General features: G+C 54.6%; 1 protein-coding gene across 1 annotated transcript; it reads right to left on the reverse strand.

Moving 5' to 3' along the window:
• Window positions 1-5376: 5376 nt before the first annotated feature.
• On the reverse strand, window positions 5377-11210 carry AOC1 (amine oxidase copper containing 1). Its single transcript, XM_013063179.2, has 5 exons — window positions 11149-11210; window positions 7498-9086; window positions 6604-6889; window positions 6136-6268; window positions 5377-5723 (listed from the first exon to the last, which is right to left on the reverse strand). Exons 2-5 carry the CDS (start codon window positions 9080-9082, stop codon window positions 5457-5459), a joined length of 2271 nt encoding a protein of 756 aa, XP_012918633.1. The 5' UTR covers window positions 9083-9086; window positions 11149-11210; the 3' UTR covers window positions 5377-5456.
• Between the last annotated feature and the right edge of the window lie 5316 nt (window positions 11211-16526).

The raw sequence follows: 16526 nt of genomic DNA on the forward strand, positions 1-16526 counted from the left end.
GTGTGTGACCGGTGCCCCTTCCTTTCTCTGGGCTCCCCTGGGTACATAGGGTGGCCTTCCAGCTCTGACCGTGAGCTGCTGCAGGGGCCTTTGTAATGAGCGTGACCCTAAGTCACGAAGGGAGGCAGCAGAGGCTTTTGGGAGGAGCACAAGGAAGAGAAGGAAGACAGTTTCTCCAGCTTTTAGCTCAGAGCCGGGGTGGGGGCAGGGGGAGCGCAAGCTGTTTTAGTGGTGGGTGGGGGGGCTGGGGAGGCGGGTGCTGCATGGGCTGTGGTGGAAGGTAACAGACTGATGAGCGGCCCATAAGCCCCACCTGGGGCTGGGGAGGACAGGAGCGGGGAGCCCGAGTGGCCCAGGGTCACAGGGAGTGGGGCAGTAGCTGTTGAGAAGACTGAGCTGCAGGAGGAGATGAGATTGGGCTGGGGGCATGAGAAGCATCCCCAGTCCAGAAGCTTTGCGTCCAGGACTGGCAGGAAGGAGCTCAGAGCCAGCCTGGCATCCGGTGGCTGAAGCACTGGGTCTCCCAGGCTGTGGGACTCCCACAGATGCTCGGGTGTGTATTGCAGAGCTGGGACCAGGCCTGGCCCTGCACCTGCCCAGGGCTGCTGGGGTTAGAGTCCTACTTCCCGGAATCAGGACCCAGACCACCAGGAAGCCCCTGCTGCCTACCTCTTTTTCCTTTTTATTCTTAAAATGACAACGATGAGAAAGTTCTTAGAGGAAACTTCATATCTGCTGGCTCAGAGACAAGGGTTTCTATGTGTCCTCGTTCCCGTGTCTCCCCAAAGCTGTCCTTGTACAGCTGAGGCTTGCTTTCCCTGAAAAGCCTCTAAAAGCAACAGGTTCTTCTTTCCCTGAATTTTCTAGCTTCCTCTGTGTTATATAAAGCAACTTGGTTCACTCAAGGCTTTCTCTATTTGCATCTCCACCTGGGAGCAGAGCAGCCACAAACAAAACCACATTCTGTTTTACTTGGGGAGGAAATGTGCTTGGGCTGGAGCAGGGGGGAGGCGGGTGGGGGTGTGAATCCTGGTTTTCTCTCTTCTTTTCTCTTGGTGGGATCTCTGTAGTCTTTTGCAAAGCAGGTTGGGGGCGGGGCGGGGGTGTCTCTTCCCACTCAGAACCCAGCCCTGTGCTTCTCCTTCTGTCAGTGCTCTCCTGAATCGACAGCTTTGCCAAGCCTGGCATGGGGGCGCCCGCCCGCGTTTCTTCCCAGGAAGAGCTGTGACTTTGGTCCTGTCTTGGGGGAAAATGCACAGGACCAGCCCCCTTTTCCTAGGGTCCGAGCCTCTGTCAGGTGTGGGTGGATGGATGTGTGTATAACAAGCGTCTGTCTCCTGGGGACATCTGCCCCTCTCCCCCATCCTCAAGAGAACACACAGAGAGATGTCTGGGCAGCTCTGAGAGCTTCCCCGTTGCTGACCCTATATGCTGGGGTCTTTGAACTGTCAGAGGACCTTGGGTCAGCCTGACATGCCCATGATCGAGGTGGAAAGATCTGCTCACCCCAATGGGTGCGGTCTGGGCTCCTCCTCCAGGAGATTCACCCCAAGGACCACTGACTGGATGTGACTTTGGGTCCAGATCACCCTGGTGAGCACCACTGGTCCTGTTTAACAAGGCTAAGAGCCAGTTTACTAAGCAGTTGGAGCTCAGTGGGGTGCAAAGTGGAAATGGAGGGTCCCCTCTTCATCTGCTGCCTTTCGACTTGTTCCACTGGTTCGGAGACCCTCCCCTGGCCCCTCTCCTCTGTTCTGTCACTCTGGGGACAGGGCCTGTAGCTGGGGTTCCACCAGTGGGAAGCCCTGATGGGAGACTGAGTGGGGAGGGAGAAGGGGGGTCTTTGTTCTCTCTCTCCAGCGGGGTCCAGCGGTCTGCAGGGCTCCGACTTCCACCACTGAGCCTGGCTGCTGGGTCTTTTCCTCTCACTGTCCCAGCTCCTGGGCTGGAAGATTTTCCCTGTTATGGACGGCTGGTTCTTTCATCCTGGCCTTAATCACCATGGGGGCACATTCTGCCATTGCCTTTTGATTATGTGATTATGTTCAGGTATTAAACAGCCCCATCAAGTTAATTTAAAATTTCTGCTGGACATCCAGTTCTAAGTTTTCCCCTCCTTCCTGTTCAGCCTGACCCCAGGTCCAAGGGTCCTGGCCTGGGGATGAGTCAGGGTGGGTTCCCCTCCCTGCCTGCTCTTCTGCTCAGGCTCCTGGGGGCCAGGCCAAGGTGGGATGGGGATGGAGTGAAAGTTGCGCTACTGTTGTGGCCTGTTCTGGCTGTCCTTGGGCTCTAGATGGCAGGTGGCGATGGCAATGTGAAACCCATTGGTTGAGAACCAGGTAGAGAGCAGTGAGCTGTACGGGGACCCTCTCCTCCTGGGTGAGGGGCTTATCTGCAGAGAGCAGGAAACTCGTGGTTGGAGCTTTGGGGTCATGTGATGCTCAAAGATGTCAGAACAGTACACAAAATTCTAGGTCTTATAATACACGGGGTCTTACGTGCTCAATGTTGTCAGCTTTGGGCTCTGCAGAACATCCATAGACACCAAAAAAGGCCCGTTCTCTTGGGACTTTTCTGGTCCTTGCTCTCATCGTTCTTTTTAATGAATTAACTACTCCTGCGGCAAGGGCCCGGGCATCTGCTCAGGCCCACGGCCAAGTGTAAATCTGCTCGGTTATGTCTTGGCCATACATGCTTCAGGCGATGACCTGCCTTGTCAGCCCAGAGCCTCCTGCCGGGTCACCGACGTGGAGCTGTGTCACTGTCCTGCTGACATGCCTTGCCTCTTTGACGTGGATTGCTTCCCAACCGCGCCTGGGAGTTCCAGTGTCGAAGCAGAGCAAATCCGCTGTCCGGCTCTTCCGGGGAATTTTCCATGTCAGGCACTGTACCTTTTTGACTCCAGATTTTCCACTTGGTTCTTTTAGTTATTAATTTTAAAATATTTTATTTATTTATCTGAGGCGGGGATGGGCAGAGAGACAGAGACTCTCAAGCAGATTCCGAGCCCAGTGCAGAGTCTGATGTGGGGCTGAATCCCATGACCTGAGATCGTGACCTGAGATCGTGACCTGAGCTGCCACCAAGAGTTGGATGCCCAACCTACTGCACCACCCCGGCGCCCCTCCATTCGTTTTTTTTTTAAATAGTTTCCATCTCTATAGTGATAGTCTCTGTTTGCTGGGACTTGTCACAGCCTCATTTACTTTTTCAAGCATGTTTCCTTCTGCTCTTTGGAGGCACTTCTAATGGCTGCTTTGATATTTTTGCTAAGTTCTCCATCTGGGACCCCTCATGGATAATTTGTTTTCTGCTTCCCCCTTGTGTACGGGGGTTACTCTTTCCTGTTTCATTGCGTGTCTCATAATTTTTTGTTGTTGTTGAAAACTGATCCTTTTAGATGATATTCTTTTTGTTGTTGTTAACCTGTGGGTTAATAATGGAATTTGCCAGATATTAGAATGATGTTAGGATATAGGATACTCATGATAGGCATAACTCAAGGAAAGTAGGATGAGGGAAAAAAGAGAATTTTTAAAGCACAGTGAACAGCTTCTCCAGTAAGGCTGAAGGTTAATTAAAAATAAAAAGTTTCCAAGCAAATGTGTTTCCTGGCTCCCCTTCAGAAGAAGTTATTGTCTACTGAACTACTAACCCTTCTTACAAAGATTAGATTTTTCCCCCCCAGTGCTAAAAAATTTGCTCTCTTCCTTTTTCTGTTATGGACGTTCATAACCTTTTGTGTTTTAGTAGTTCCAGAGCTTTGAAACAATGCTCAGATAATTTCAAAAATTTAAGAAAATGGCTAAGATAAAAACTGTCGCTATTTTAAATATCGTATCCGTTGTTACAAAATGCTGTGTCCAATTCCTATGTTTGTCCTAACGGTGTTCAGATGAAAAGCTTAAGATTCACCTTCTCACTGCCGTACAAATAATAAAAGTTATTTCAGTGGGTTCCTGGAATATTGAGGCCAGTGCAAGTTTGGTTTGCTTGGCTAATATCCTTGGGCACCAGGGAACCCCCACCGCAGCCGTGCCTTCCCACCAGATTCCAGGGTAGGAACAGGCCATCAGAACAATGGCGGAGGAAAGCAAGGTCACAGTGAAGGTTAGCTAGGGGTGGGCCCCCAAACCTAATGCGCGAGCCCATCTAGACGACGGTAGATAAAGGAGGTGGGGGCTTGTTCTGTGAGCCCCTCTCAAGTCCAAACTCAAGTCTCAGATAGTTCCACCAGCTGGGTGCTGGGTGCGTGGTGAGGAGATGGGGGAATCGCGGCCACCCCGTCTGGGTGGGTGATCAAGAGGAACAGGAACAGGAGGGATGCGCCAACTCCCCCAGCTGGGAAGGGCACCAAGTCTCCATTCAGAAGTGTCATGCAAAGGGGAGAGAAAACCAGCCACATCTGTGGGCGGATTATTTTCCCCCCTGGCTTCTCTTGGGGATCGGAGGAGAAGGTCTGGGGACCGGTAGGAAGCCAGGAGGAAGCAGCCTGCCTCATCAGTTCCAGCCTGAACAACAAGGGTCCCTCCCTTCGTCCCTCCTTTTCTCTTCTAAAATTTAAATTTACCTTTTTTCAAATGGGTAGTACATTCTCAGGATTAGGGAATGGAAACAATTCAGCAAAGGCGAGGCAGGGAGGCAGTGCGATCCCCAGGCCTTGCTTTACCTTGAGGACTCCTGCTTCCTCCCCTGGGTGGTCCACCTCCCCCATGACCTTGAGGCGCTACTGTTGGAATGTGTATGTCACCCCCTCCCCCACCAAACTCCTATTACAATCCCAATACTCAACCTCATTAGGACTTGGGCCTTTGGCAGGAGCTTAGGTCAGGAAGACAGTCTCCCTCTCTGGGGTGTCTACATCCCGAAGCTCTTTCCCCACCAGTGCAGAGATGTCCCCGGCTGTAGGATCACCTGGATGACATTGTGTGGCTGTACCGTTGTTTATTCAGACCCGCAGGTCTCTCTGGTAGATGGACGTCTGGGTGGCCTCCAGACTCCGCAGTCCCTCACTGCTTGCTCATGTCTTTCCTCTGTTTGTAGGGAGACGTCTGGGGCAGAGTCCCCGGAGCCGGGTCAGTGGGTCGCAGGGTAGAGGATGCGTGGTTTTGCCCGTTTTCTGCAGCATCCTCCTATGGCCACACGACTCTGCCTGCCCCTCAGTGACATCCCAGAGTCCCCACAGACCCCAGAGAGGGAGCTGCTCATCTGTTTTTTGCAACCAATCTGACAGATGAATCTAGTGCTTCAGTGAACGGCACTTGCCTTCGTGATAGAAATCTTTGCTGGGGTGGAGTCGGCCAAGGGGAAGGAAGGTCAAGGCTACCTGCTTTCTCATCTGGGTGTGTCCTCCCCCCAAGAAGCAGCACACGGAGCTGAGCCCTGAGGGCTTTATTGTCTGTCCCTGGGGGGGGGCACCTGGGCTTCTAGGTGGGTTACTGGGGGCAGAGGGTCCTTCATACAGGTCGGTAGGTTCCGCTGTAGCTAAAAGGGTCGGGCATCAAGCAATCCCTGTCCTCCTCCTTCCAGCGCTGGATGTAGTTGGGGCCGCTGTCCCGGGGCCACACGATCACGGGGTCTCTGGACGCCAGGGATGGGTCCTCAGGGAAGAAGTTGAAAGGCCGGAGCAGGAAGCCCACGGAGTTTCCGGGTGTGGCGGTGTTAGGGATGTCCTCGGAGTGGGGGATGTGCAGGAAGCCCACAGTGACCCAGGCCACCAAGTCCTGCGGGAGACAGGGATGGGCAGGCGCTAGGGAGGCTCAGAGCGGGAGGGGCGGGCAACCTCCCCCCGCCCCGTGTTTAAGGAGTGGAGAGACCTCTGAGCTCCCCCTCCACCCGGGACCCAGCACTGATCTGATCTCGGGCTCCGGCTGGAGCAAGGCAGAGCCAGTACCTTTTCTCTCTCTCTCTCTCTCTTTTTTCCTCTTTTTTATTTATTTGAGAGAGAGAGAGAACGGGCACACACACGTGCGAGCTGGACGGGGGGGACAGAGGGAGAGGGAGAATTCAAGCAGACTCCCCACGGAGCACGGACCCTGACGCAGGGCTCGATCCCACGACCCTGAGATCATGACCTGAGCGTAAATCAAGAGCCAGACACTTAACCAAACGGCGCACCCAGGTGCCCCTCAGTACCTCGTTTTCAATGTTCTCATTGTTTCGAAGAAACTCCTCGAAGACCACAGGTGGGTCCCAGGGGTCGTTCTGGTTGTAGATGCTGCTGCTGCACACCTCAGAGTCCCGGTACTTGGTCACGGCGAGGGGGTACCTGCCCAGAGCGGGAGCCTGGTGGCTCTGGGTGCCAGGGGGCCTCTCAGCCCTTTCAGAGACACCCTCAGGGTAAACGATGAGGGAAAGATACTGTCTTCCTCTTATGGTGAGATCATCTCCGGGACGTCAGCCAGACTCACCAAATGTCAGCTGAGGCTCAGGTGCTCCGTTCGGTGCTCCGCTCCCCTCCCCCAACACAGAGCCAGAGAACACACACTCGTGTTCCCAGGCCCAGATATACCACCACGGAGACCCAGATCTCATAGACAGACACACGGACACACAGAAATCCATGAATACTGGCCCTCCCCCGCCTCCCAGGCCCCCCCTTACCTGGCCCAGGTGACAGCCTGCTCCTTCTGCCAGCCCACGGGCAGCACCTGGTCGGCCATGGAGTGGATCTGGAGCCGGTAGCTGCGCCGATGGCCCCAGCGGTTCTCCTCGGGACTCGCGAAGAGCAGGTACCTGGGCAGAGGCTGTCCGAAGCGGAAGGCCGCCTGGCGCTCCCGGCGGTAACTTGTCTGCTTCAGGGTTGGCTGTACCAGGTGGTGTCTGGGGCTCCAGGGGTTGGTGATGTTTTCTAGTTTCATCTGCAGGGTCTGGAAGCTGTTCTTGGTGCCTGCGGGGGTCCAGGAAGGAGGGCAATGAGAAGGAAGCCCCTTGACCTGAAATACCCTCATTTCTGGGCTGGGATCTCCATCCCAGAGCTCATCCAAGAGCAGACCATCAGGAGTGGGGCGAAGATGATGTTGGGGGTACGCACTGGGTAGACAGAAGGAATGAAAGCCAAAAAAACAAGAGAGGAGCTAGAAGACAGCTCAGAGTCAGACCTGTTCGGACAGCTAAAGCCTCTCATGATGTCCCCGCCATGTTTCACGGTGACACCATTAATCCAGGAGACAATGGGTGTTGCAGACGACATAGCCTTAGGCAGCCACATTTCTTACACTCCTAGGCATTGTTCCCCAGCCCCACCTGTGCACCTGCCCCATCCATCCCTGCAGGGGTCAGGGATCCCCAGGGCCAGACCAGAGCCCACTGGCTGCATCCAGGGCCAAGGACATGCTGGTCACTTCCACCGTTCTCAGGGGCACGCGGTGTCTGCACGGTCATTTGCAGAGAGGCAGGCTAGGCTCCTGATTCTATGCCTCCGGGAAAGTTTCCACACCACCTCCCCCTGGAAGGCAGATGTTTGGCTGGGAGGGCGCTTCCGACCCCAGGTCCTACCTGCCACGTCCAGGTCCACGCGGTAGTGCACTAAGTGGGTGTGCATGTTGCCCAGCAGGTGCGTGTGCAGGCGGGTCCCGTAGCGCAGCCCTTCGGGGGTGTAGAAGGTGGCGTGCACATAGCCAGTGGCGTGCATCTTGGCCTCCATCACCCCGTTGGGGTAGAAGATGAAGTCCCAGATGTAGTCATAGTTGTAGACCGTGGACGTGGTCCGCAGCACCAGCACCTGGCCTTTCAGTCCCGCGTAGAAGTTGAAGCCGCCACTGAAGTTGGAATTAAAGTGTCTCCGAAGCGGCACTCCCGTGGGCATCTCAAAGATGCAGAGGGCGCGGGGGTAGCGCACGGGGTCATCGGCGTCGTAGTGGTGGAGGGCGTCCAGGAAGGTGGCCGTGTCCGGGCAGTCGATGCCGGGCGCTAGCTCGTGCGTGACGCTGCCCAGCCCCCAGCCCACGTCGATGTAGTTGGTCTGCATGCCCGCGGGCGTGTGCCCCCCGTACAGCGCCACGGCCTCCTGCACGCTCACTTCGTAGGCCACGCGCTCGCCGCCGAAGAGCACGTTGAGGACCTGGAGCCCCGAGGACGAGCGCAGGCGGAAGGACACGCTCCAGCCGCCGTAGAACACCGTGCTGCCCTCCAGCCTGTAGCGGCGACCTTGGGGCTGGACCAGGCGGGGGCCGTTCCAGGGGCTGGGGGTGGGGAATTCCCCGCGAGGCTTGTAGGAGGAGAAGAGGGGGGTTTCCTCGGTGCCGGCCCCGCCCGGGCCCTCGGGGGGCAGGTCCTCCAGAACCACGGCGTCCACCTGCCCCTCCTCGTACTGCCGGGCCAGCTCCTCCGGGCTGGGGTAGAACTTGCCGTTGTACCAGACCAGCTCCACCGTCCAGTCCTGCGTGTTGGTGCTGCCGTGGTCCAGGAGGAGCTCCAGCCCCGTGGGGTGCAGGAAGTAGCCCTCCACGAAGCGCTGCAGGATAAACCACGAGCGGCGCTGGCCGGAGCCCACGCCGCGGGGCGCCACGTCCGTGAAGGTCAGGCAGCGCGAGTGGCAGTCTTGGAAGGAGAAGCCTGTGGTATCAAGAAAAAACTGATGCAGGGGCTTGGTGGCCTTCTGCAGGGCCTGGGCCAGGAGGGCGTACTCGGCCCCGGTGATGGGCCTGGAGGCCCAGGTGGTGCGGTGCCCCGGCCTCGGGGGCAGCTCTCGCATGTAGTAGGGCCGTGGCAGGGGCCCCACGGCGAACTCGGTGACGTTGGGATGCTCCTGGGCTCCGAAGAAGATGACCGCTCGGGCCTCGCGGGCGGGAGGCCTCCCGCCTTTGTCCAGAAATTTCAGTACGTGTTGCTTCTTGGGCAGCAGCATCTCAATGAGGAACACGGAGTTCTTGGCCATGGTGGGCGCTCTGGAGGGCTCCAACCTCAGCTCCTCCCGTGACCAGAGGAAGCTGCGAACGGCCTTCAGCTCTTGGGCACTCAGGTCCTCGAACACCCCAGCCTTGCTGTGCAGGGTCCTCGAGGGGTACTTGGCTGTGGCCGTGGCCTGCAGCACCAAGATGGCGGCCACGGCCCAACCGAGGGCCAGGGTGGCTGGCCGCATGGCTCTGGAACGCAGTAGCAGAGGTGAGCTTAGTCAGTTTATGGGAGGAATTGGGTTTCCACTAGGCGGGAGCCTTGGACAGCGAAGTGCCGCCCTCGGCGTGGTGGTTTTCCTACAGACTCGGCCCTCGAGCTGGAGGCCCTAACACTGTTCAGATCTGTGCTTCCCATCGGTTTTTTAAAAAGGATTTTATTTATTCATATGACAGAGAGAGAGAGAGAGCACGGGCAGGGGGAGCAGCAGGCAGAGAGAGAAGCAGGCTCCCCTCTGAGCAGGGAGCCCGATGTGGGGCTCGATCTCAGGTCTCTGGGGTCATGACCTGAGCTGAAGCAGCGGCTGAGCCAACTGAGCCACCCAGGTGCCCCCTTCCCACTGATTTGAATTCTGCTCTCTCCTTACTTGTCTGCCCACCTCCAATACTCCTGTGCATTTTCTTGGCTGTACAAACTCATTTTGCCTTTCTCTATGTATTTTCTCAGCCCAATTAATGAGACAGTAAGGACCACACGTTTAGAGCAATGTCCACCTTCTACGAAGCACTCAGGAAACGCTAGCTACTCTCTTTTTAAAGTCAACTATGAAGATACGGTCTGTGATGCCAACACGTCAAAAAATGCAAGCGATGTGAAGTAATTGGTCTGTGATTAGTCTGTAGTCCTGTGGCTTTGAGGACAAGCATGGGGTGGCCAGAGGGTTCGGGAGCCTCTCTGGTGGGGCCTTCCAGGTGTGGCTGCTTGACTATTCAAACAGTGGGGAGCCATCTCAGGAGGCGGGGAGATGCCCTTCCCCTTCCACTTTGGGGGGCTGTAGACAGGGTCTCTGTTTCATTTTCCCACCCCCAGGGCTGCCAACACGATCCCTTCTGGCTGTCCTGTCTCCTCCACTGGCCCCGGTGGGAAGTCCCAGGACTCCTATGACCTTGTGTTCTCTAGCCCGAAGGGCATGGGGGCACTTAGGGGCTGCTGGCACTTAGAGCCAGTAAAAGGATATGGGGTGAACTCGTGTTCTGCTATTAAATTTTGCCGAGCCTCCTTTAAAAACACACACACACAAAGATTCTGCTTTTGAGAGCATTTCTAGGATCACAGCAAAACGGAGAAGATGCAGACATTTCCCAAGAACCTCCCACCCCCACTCACACACCACTCCCCAGTGAACAAATCCTTCTCCAAAGTGGGACTTTTGTTACTATCTATGAATCCAGGCTGACACATCATTGTCACCCAAAGTCCGGAGGTGCCATTAGGCGTCAGTCTTGGTGGTGAACGTCCTGTGGGTTTGACAAATGGACCGTGACGTGCGTCCATATTGATGTATTTATATTATATTTATATTTTTTGTATTTATATTTATATTTATTATAGGATCATACAGAGCAGTTTTTCTGCCCTAAAAATCCTCTGGGCTCTACCCGTCCACCTGTTCACCCCTCCCTCCCCTCCAACCCCTGATAACCGCTGATCTTCTTACTGTCTCCATAGCTTTGCCTTTTCTAGCATGTCCTACAGTTGGAATCACACAGATTCAGCTTTTCCAGATTGCTTTTCTCACTTAGTCATATGCACTTAAGTTCCTCCATGTCTTTTCGTGGCCAGGATCCCTGTTTTACAATCTTGTAATTCCAAATTTCTTTCTGCTTTGCTAAGGAGATGTGCAGGAGGTTTGTGATTCTATTAACCTGAACTTGGCTCTTCCTTTCACGTTTACCTCTCCTAGTACAGTCTTTATTCCAAAGTCCAAGCAGGCAGCAGGCGAGGTGGACGATGTTGGTGAAGCCACATGAGGAGGGAGAACTTGGCGGCTAGCGGGACCACACATGAAATGTGCCTTCCTGCCCACGTCTCATCCCCAGCACCCCAAGAATGGCGTCCAGGCCCTGGCTATGCCTTTCCTGTCTCACGCCTGGGTAGTTTAGACCTGCAACGCAGCGTGCTGTGCCCTGGAGTTCTTCCCTCTGGGTTCCCACCCCTTGCGTCCTGGCTCCCCCCCACTCCGTGTCTGTGTTTCCCCTTTCCCTCCCTCCAGCCCCCCGTCCACCGCCCCCAGTACCCCCCATCAGAACTCACCTCTGTGGTCTGCTCTGGGCTCACCTCTGCTGCCAACCTTTGTCTCTGACCCTTTGAGCTTTATGGCTCTACTGACCCCGCCCTGGAGGGAGGGACAGGGTGAGGCATGGGCTGACCAAGGAAGGCGACCCACAGCTCAGGGGCTCCCCAGTGGGCAGGGGCATGAAGGAGTGGATGGGGGCTCTGGCTGCTGCGGTCTGAGGGGCTCCTGTTACCCCTTTGAGGTACCCACATCTGGAAACTCCCCAGTCCTTCACTGCTTTAGCGACCAGGGTCCACTTCTGTTTTCCCTCTGATTCCCTCTCCTTCCCCCGCAGGGGCATCATCTTCCGAAAGAATTGCGTGTGGTGCTTCCTGCCTCAGGCTGCACGGTGCCATGATCTGTTAGAGCGGGCGGCGAGTTGCAGAGGCCAGAGATAAACATGACGGCGCCTTTACCAGCAAGTAGCTTCCCCTAGAACAGATTGCAGGGCAGGAGCTGGGGCTGGTGCAGATCAACAGCAACACCCACAACAGAGGATTTGACCCACGTGTAGAAAAGGGAACCAGAGACAGAATGGCTGGGGAGAGGGAAGCCACTGCGATAGGCAGAAGGTCTTCTTAGCCATCGCTGTGGGGAAAGGAGGGAGGAACCGGCTGGGGACAAAATCAGTCCGGACGGCTGGGGCTTTGGCTCAGAGAAGGGGGAAGAAGGGAAACCGGGAGGCAGGGGTGGGGGGTGCAGCACTGCAAGTCGTTTTGGTATTTAGTGGCTGCTAGAGGAAGGAAGGAGAAAATATTAGTTAATCCGTTATCCTTTTTCGGTTGCAAAAGGCCTTTGACGTCTTCAAGGAAGAGGATTAGCTTTAAATGCTAAGATGATGATTTATATAATGACTTCGCTTACATCCTTCCCCCTTCACTGGTCTGAAGGGTTGAGACTTGATTAGTCTCCCTGAGGGGCTCACCAGCTCTTGAGGATGAGACTTGAGGACGCTGGATCCGAAGAAAGTTATAGGAACAACTTGACCTTGAGAAGCGCAGCCTGTTCCTGTTCCACAAAAGACATCATATCCAAGATATGGAGTGAGGACAGATCAGGGGAAGATACTTGTGATGATTAGAAGAGAAAGGGACCACACATAAAGGAATGAAGCCGGACCCTTAGCTTGCACCATACACAAAAATTAATTCAAAATGGATCGAAGACTTCAATGTAAAAGGCAAAACCATAAAACTCTTAGAAAGAAAATGTTGGAATAAATTTTTCGACCTTGGGTTTAGAAGGGATTCTTAGCCAGGACTCAAAAGCACAAACAACCTGAAGGAAAAACACAAATTGGACCTCCCCCAAATTATAAACTTCTCTATTTCAACGGACACCATCAAGAAAGTGGAGACACCCACACAATACGAGAAACTATTTGCAAATCATATATCTGATAAAGGACTTGTCTGTAGAATATATAAAGAACTCTGACAACTCAATAATACAAAGAGAACACAATGGAAAAAATAGGCCAAGGATCTGAATATGTATTTCTCCAAAGAAGAGGCACAAGTGACCAAAAAGCCCTTGAAAAGGCTGTTCACCATCATGAATCATCGCGGAAATGCAAATCAAAATCCCAGTGAGCTGTGACGTCACATCTGCCCGCACGGCTAACGTCCACGAGTCAGACAGCGAGTGTCGGTGAGGATGGGGAGAAATCCGAAAGCTCGCACGCTGCTGGTGCGAACGCAAGTGGGGCGCGCGCTGTGGAGAACAGTCTGGCACGTCCTCCAGCAGTTCCATATAGAGCTGCCGTCTGATCCAGCCACTCCATCGCCAGGCAAGGACCCAAGAGACACAGAAACAAGCCTCTGCACAGAAACTTCTAACACAGGCTTGGCACAGAGGTGGAAAAGACCCAGAGGTCCTTCACCAGAGGGACGATAAACGGTGGAATGTTATCTGGCATTAAAACAGTTAAGTACTGACTCACGTTACAGTGTGGATGAACCTGAAAACCATTCTCCAGGGGCCGCCTGGGTGGCTCAGTGGGTTAAGCCTCTGCTTTCAGCTCAGGTCATGATCTCAGGGTCCTGGGATCGAGCTCCGCATTGGGCTCTCTGCTCAGCGGGGAGTCTACTCCCCCCCTTCTCTCTCTCTGCCTGCCTCTCAGCCTACTTGTGATTTCTGTCAAATAAATAAATAAATAAAATCTTTTTTAAAAAAGGGAAAAAAAGACTTACTCTTAAAAACAAAACCAAACCCATTTTCCAGGGCCACCTGGCTGCCTCAGTCTGTTAAGTGTCTGCCTTTGGCTCAGGTCATGTTCTCGGGGTCCTGGGATCGAGTCCCGCATCGGGCTCCCTGCTCTGCGGGCAGTTTGCTTCCCCCTCTCGCTCTGCCCCTCTCCCTGCTCATGTGCTCTCTTTCTCTTCCTCTCGGTCAAATAAATAAATAAGATCTTGAAAAAAAGACATTTGTTCAATGAAAGGAGCCAGTTAGGAAATACTGCACATTATATGATCCCACTTAAATGAAATGTGCAGAGCAAGCTAATCTACAGAGACAGAAAGCAGGTTAGCGGTCGCCCAGGGCTGGAGATCCTGGGTAGGAGTGATAGCTCATGACGTGGAGTTTCTTTTTGAGGGGATGACCGTGTCCTAAAATGGACAGTGGTGAGGGTTGCTCATTTCTGTGACACATGAAAGTCCGTCGATTCCTCGGTGGATTGTATGATATGTGAATAACTCCGGAGAGCTGGGCTTTTTTGTTTTTTTAAAGCGAGAGGGACTCTATCTAGAACACACAAGGAAAGCCTACAAATCAGCCAAAAAGAGGAAGCCATCCCACTGGAAACATGAGCAAAGAGTCTCAAGGCCACTTACACCGAGGAAACCACGAGGGCTGAGGGCACAGGAGGAGATGCTCCCATGTGGTGACTATTAGAACAAGGTCGTTGTTCGACAAGATCTCATTTTACAGCCACCGCGGGCAGAAACGAGAAAGCTAGATGATACCCAGTGCGGGCTGCGATGCAGTGAGATGGGAAGTTCAAGCCCGGCTCGCGGGGAGGCAGGCCGAGGGTCTGGCTGTCTGGAGGGCCGGCCCAGCGTGTGGGCCCCGAGCCAGTCGGACACCCCACAGGACTGAGTCATGCTGCTTCGGACGTGTATGGCAGACAGATTCTCACACGGTGGCACCCGATGGGATGCAGACACGCACCGTGGTGGAGCTGGGGAGCCGGAGCCCGTCCAGGGGCCCATCGCCGGGCCAGGGAGCCAGTGCGGCGGGCAGTGCACACCACAGATACAAAAAAAAAAGGATGTGCACTAATACGTGAGAAATTCTGCTGGGGAAGGGTGGGAATACACACATACATGCACGCACACATATGCATACACACATGTGCACACAGGTGCACACAGGCACCTTTGTGCCTCCACGCATAGATGCATGCATAAGAGGACAGGGAGGCCTGGTGTGGCTGGTGATGCTTAGGTGCACGCATTGAGGTGCACGCTGAATTCTGCAGCGGATATCTAGTAATCCATAGCACAGGGGACTGAGAGGGAAGCTGAGAGAGGCTGCAGGTTTTCACTCCAGGGTGGAGATGGCTCGGGAGCAGGACCCACAGCAGGTGCCCCACCAAGGGGGTCGGGAGGAAGGGTCTCCCACGTCGGGGAGGAAGGGTAGTTTTGCATGCAGGCAGGGAGGTGGGACACCCAAGCTTGGATCTCACTTTTTTTTTTCTAAAAGATTTTATTTATTTATTTGACAGACAGAGATCACAAGTAGGCAGAGAAGCAGGGGGAGAGGCGGGGGAAGCAGGCTTCCTGCCAAGCAGAGAGCCCGATGTGGGGCTCAGTCCCCAGACCCTGAGATCATGACCCCAGCCAAAGGCAGAGGCTTAACCCACTGAGCCGCTCAGGTGCCCCGGATCTCACTTTTTATTTAAAGGAGCACCGAACGAGTGCTCTGAAAGGGCAGTAAGATTCAAGGTAACCCAGAATAAGTGCGACATGAGCTGTGCCCGAAGGAGCATCCTGCCTGACGTCGGCAAGAGATGCCCCTCAGGACCGAAAGCTTGTCCAGGTCTGGGGCTCTGTCTCCTCTGTCCCGTGTTTCCAGGCCACCATAGCCAAGCACCATAACCTGGGGGCTGAAAACAACAGAATACTTTTTTCTTACAGTAGTGAAGGCTGGTAATCTGACATCAAGTTGTTGGCGGGGCAGGGCTCCCTCTGAAGGCCCTGGGGGTGGGGTCTCCTTGCCGGCGTCTTCTAGCTTCTCATGTTGCTGTCCATCCTTGGCGTCCCTGGTTCCTTGCCTGGTAGCCCCATCACCCTGCCTCTGCCCCCGTGGTCCCACGATGTTCTCTCTGTGTCTGTGTCTCTGTGTGTCCCTCCTCTTCCAAAGAAAGACACCAGTGACTGACTTCAGGACCTGCCCTACTTCATCTTAGCTAATTACAGCTATGGTGACCCTATTTCCAAAGAAGGTCACAGTCTGCAGTTCCGGGAAGGATATGAAATCTGGGGGACACGATTCAACCCTGCACAGCCTCTTTACATGTCCCACCTTGCGCGTGCGAGTCCTCGGCACGTGAGTGAATTCTGAGCCCGGAGCGCTGGGTGGCCGACCTGCAGGTTCCCAGAGAAGAACCTGCGTGGAGGAGGAGGGGGCCCTGCGCAGGGGCAGGTGGGAGCAGAGCCACAGGACTGAGACGGGCCGTGTGTTCCCGTGACCCTGAGCAGGGCGGGTTCTAGGTGGAATGGAAGGCGGAGGGGGGAGACTCCCTGGAGGGCAGGGACAGGGTGAGGGCCGTGCTGTGCTGTGCTGTGCTGCAGAAATGTGGGGACAGGGCGGAGGCTGAGCGGGTGCCGCGGACACCACGGGGGTGGAGAAGACGGGCCTTTAAGAATGACACCAAGGAAACAGAGACAAAGGGAACTTTTGGGGGCAGACGTTTTGACTCAGGTTGGGGAATGGAGGTGTGAACTTCTGGAATTCAGTCTTGTTGCTTTGCTACGAGCTCTTCTTCTAAGCTCCCCGTGCTCTGTCTGGCAGCCGGTCCCTCACTGTTGTGGGGTGACCTTGATTACTGAAGTCTCTCTATTCTTGGGGTTAATGATTGGTAACATTTACGATAACGCTTGGGCAAAGACTGTCCCTTACGTTCTGGGCCACCTGCCTCTCTTAAAGGGGCAGGACTTGGGGGATGATGTTGTAGGGAACAGAAGTCCAGTCTGGCGGGGGTGCAGAGTGATACGGGAAGCTGGATCCAGGGCCGGGGTTGGTAGGCCAGAGATCACCGCTCGCAGTTTTCCCATTAATAAATCTTGATATTTTGGTTTCAGAAAGTCACAGCACGCCAGAGATCACTAGAGGCCATCTAGAGAGGGGGATT

Source organism: Mustela putorius, unplaced genomic scaffold (assembly GCF_011764305.1).
Source record: "Mustela putorius furo isolate JIRA1106 unplaced genomic scaffold, ASM1176430v1.1 tig00000929_pilon_pilon_pilon, whole genome shotgun sequence".
Classification (NCBI taxonomy): Eukaryota; Metazoa; Chordata; class Mammalia; order Carnivora; family Mustelidae; genus Mustela; species Mustela putorius.

Bases quoted from the DNA above. Each gene is read 5' to 3' on its own strand.
- AOC1 (XM_013063179.2), bottom strand. From the start codon at position 9,082: ATGCGGCCAGCCACCCTGGCCCTCGGTTGGGCCGTGGCCGCCATCTTG. The intron at 6,269-6,603 runs GTAAGGGGGGGC...CGCTCTGGGCAG, and splicing joins CAGGCTGTCACCTGGGCCAG to GTACCCCCTCGCCGTGACCA. The intron at 5,724-6,135 runs GTACTGAGGGGC...TGTCTCCCGCAG, and splicing joins ATGAGAACATTGAAAACGAG to GACTTGGTGGCCTGGGTCAC.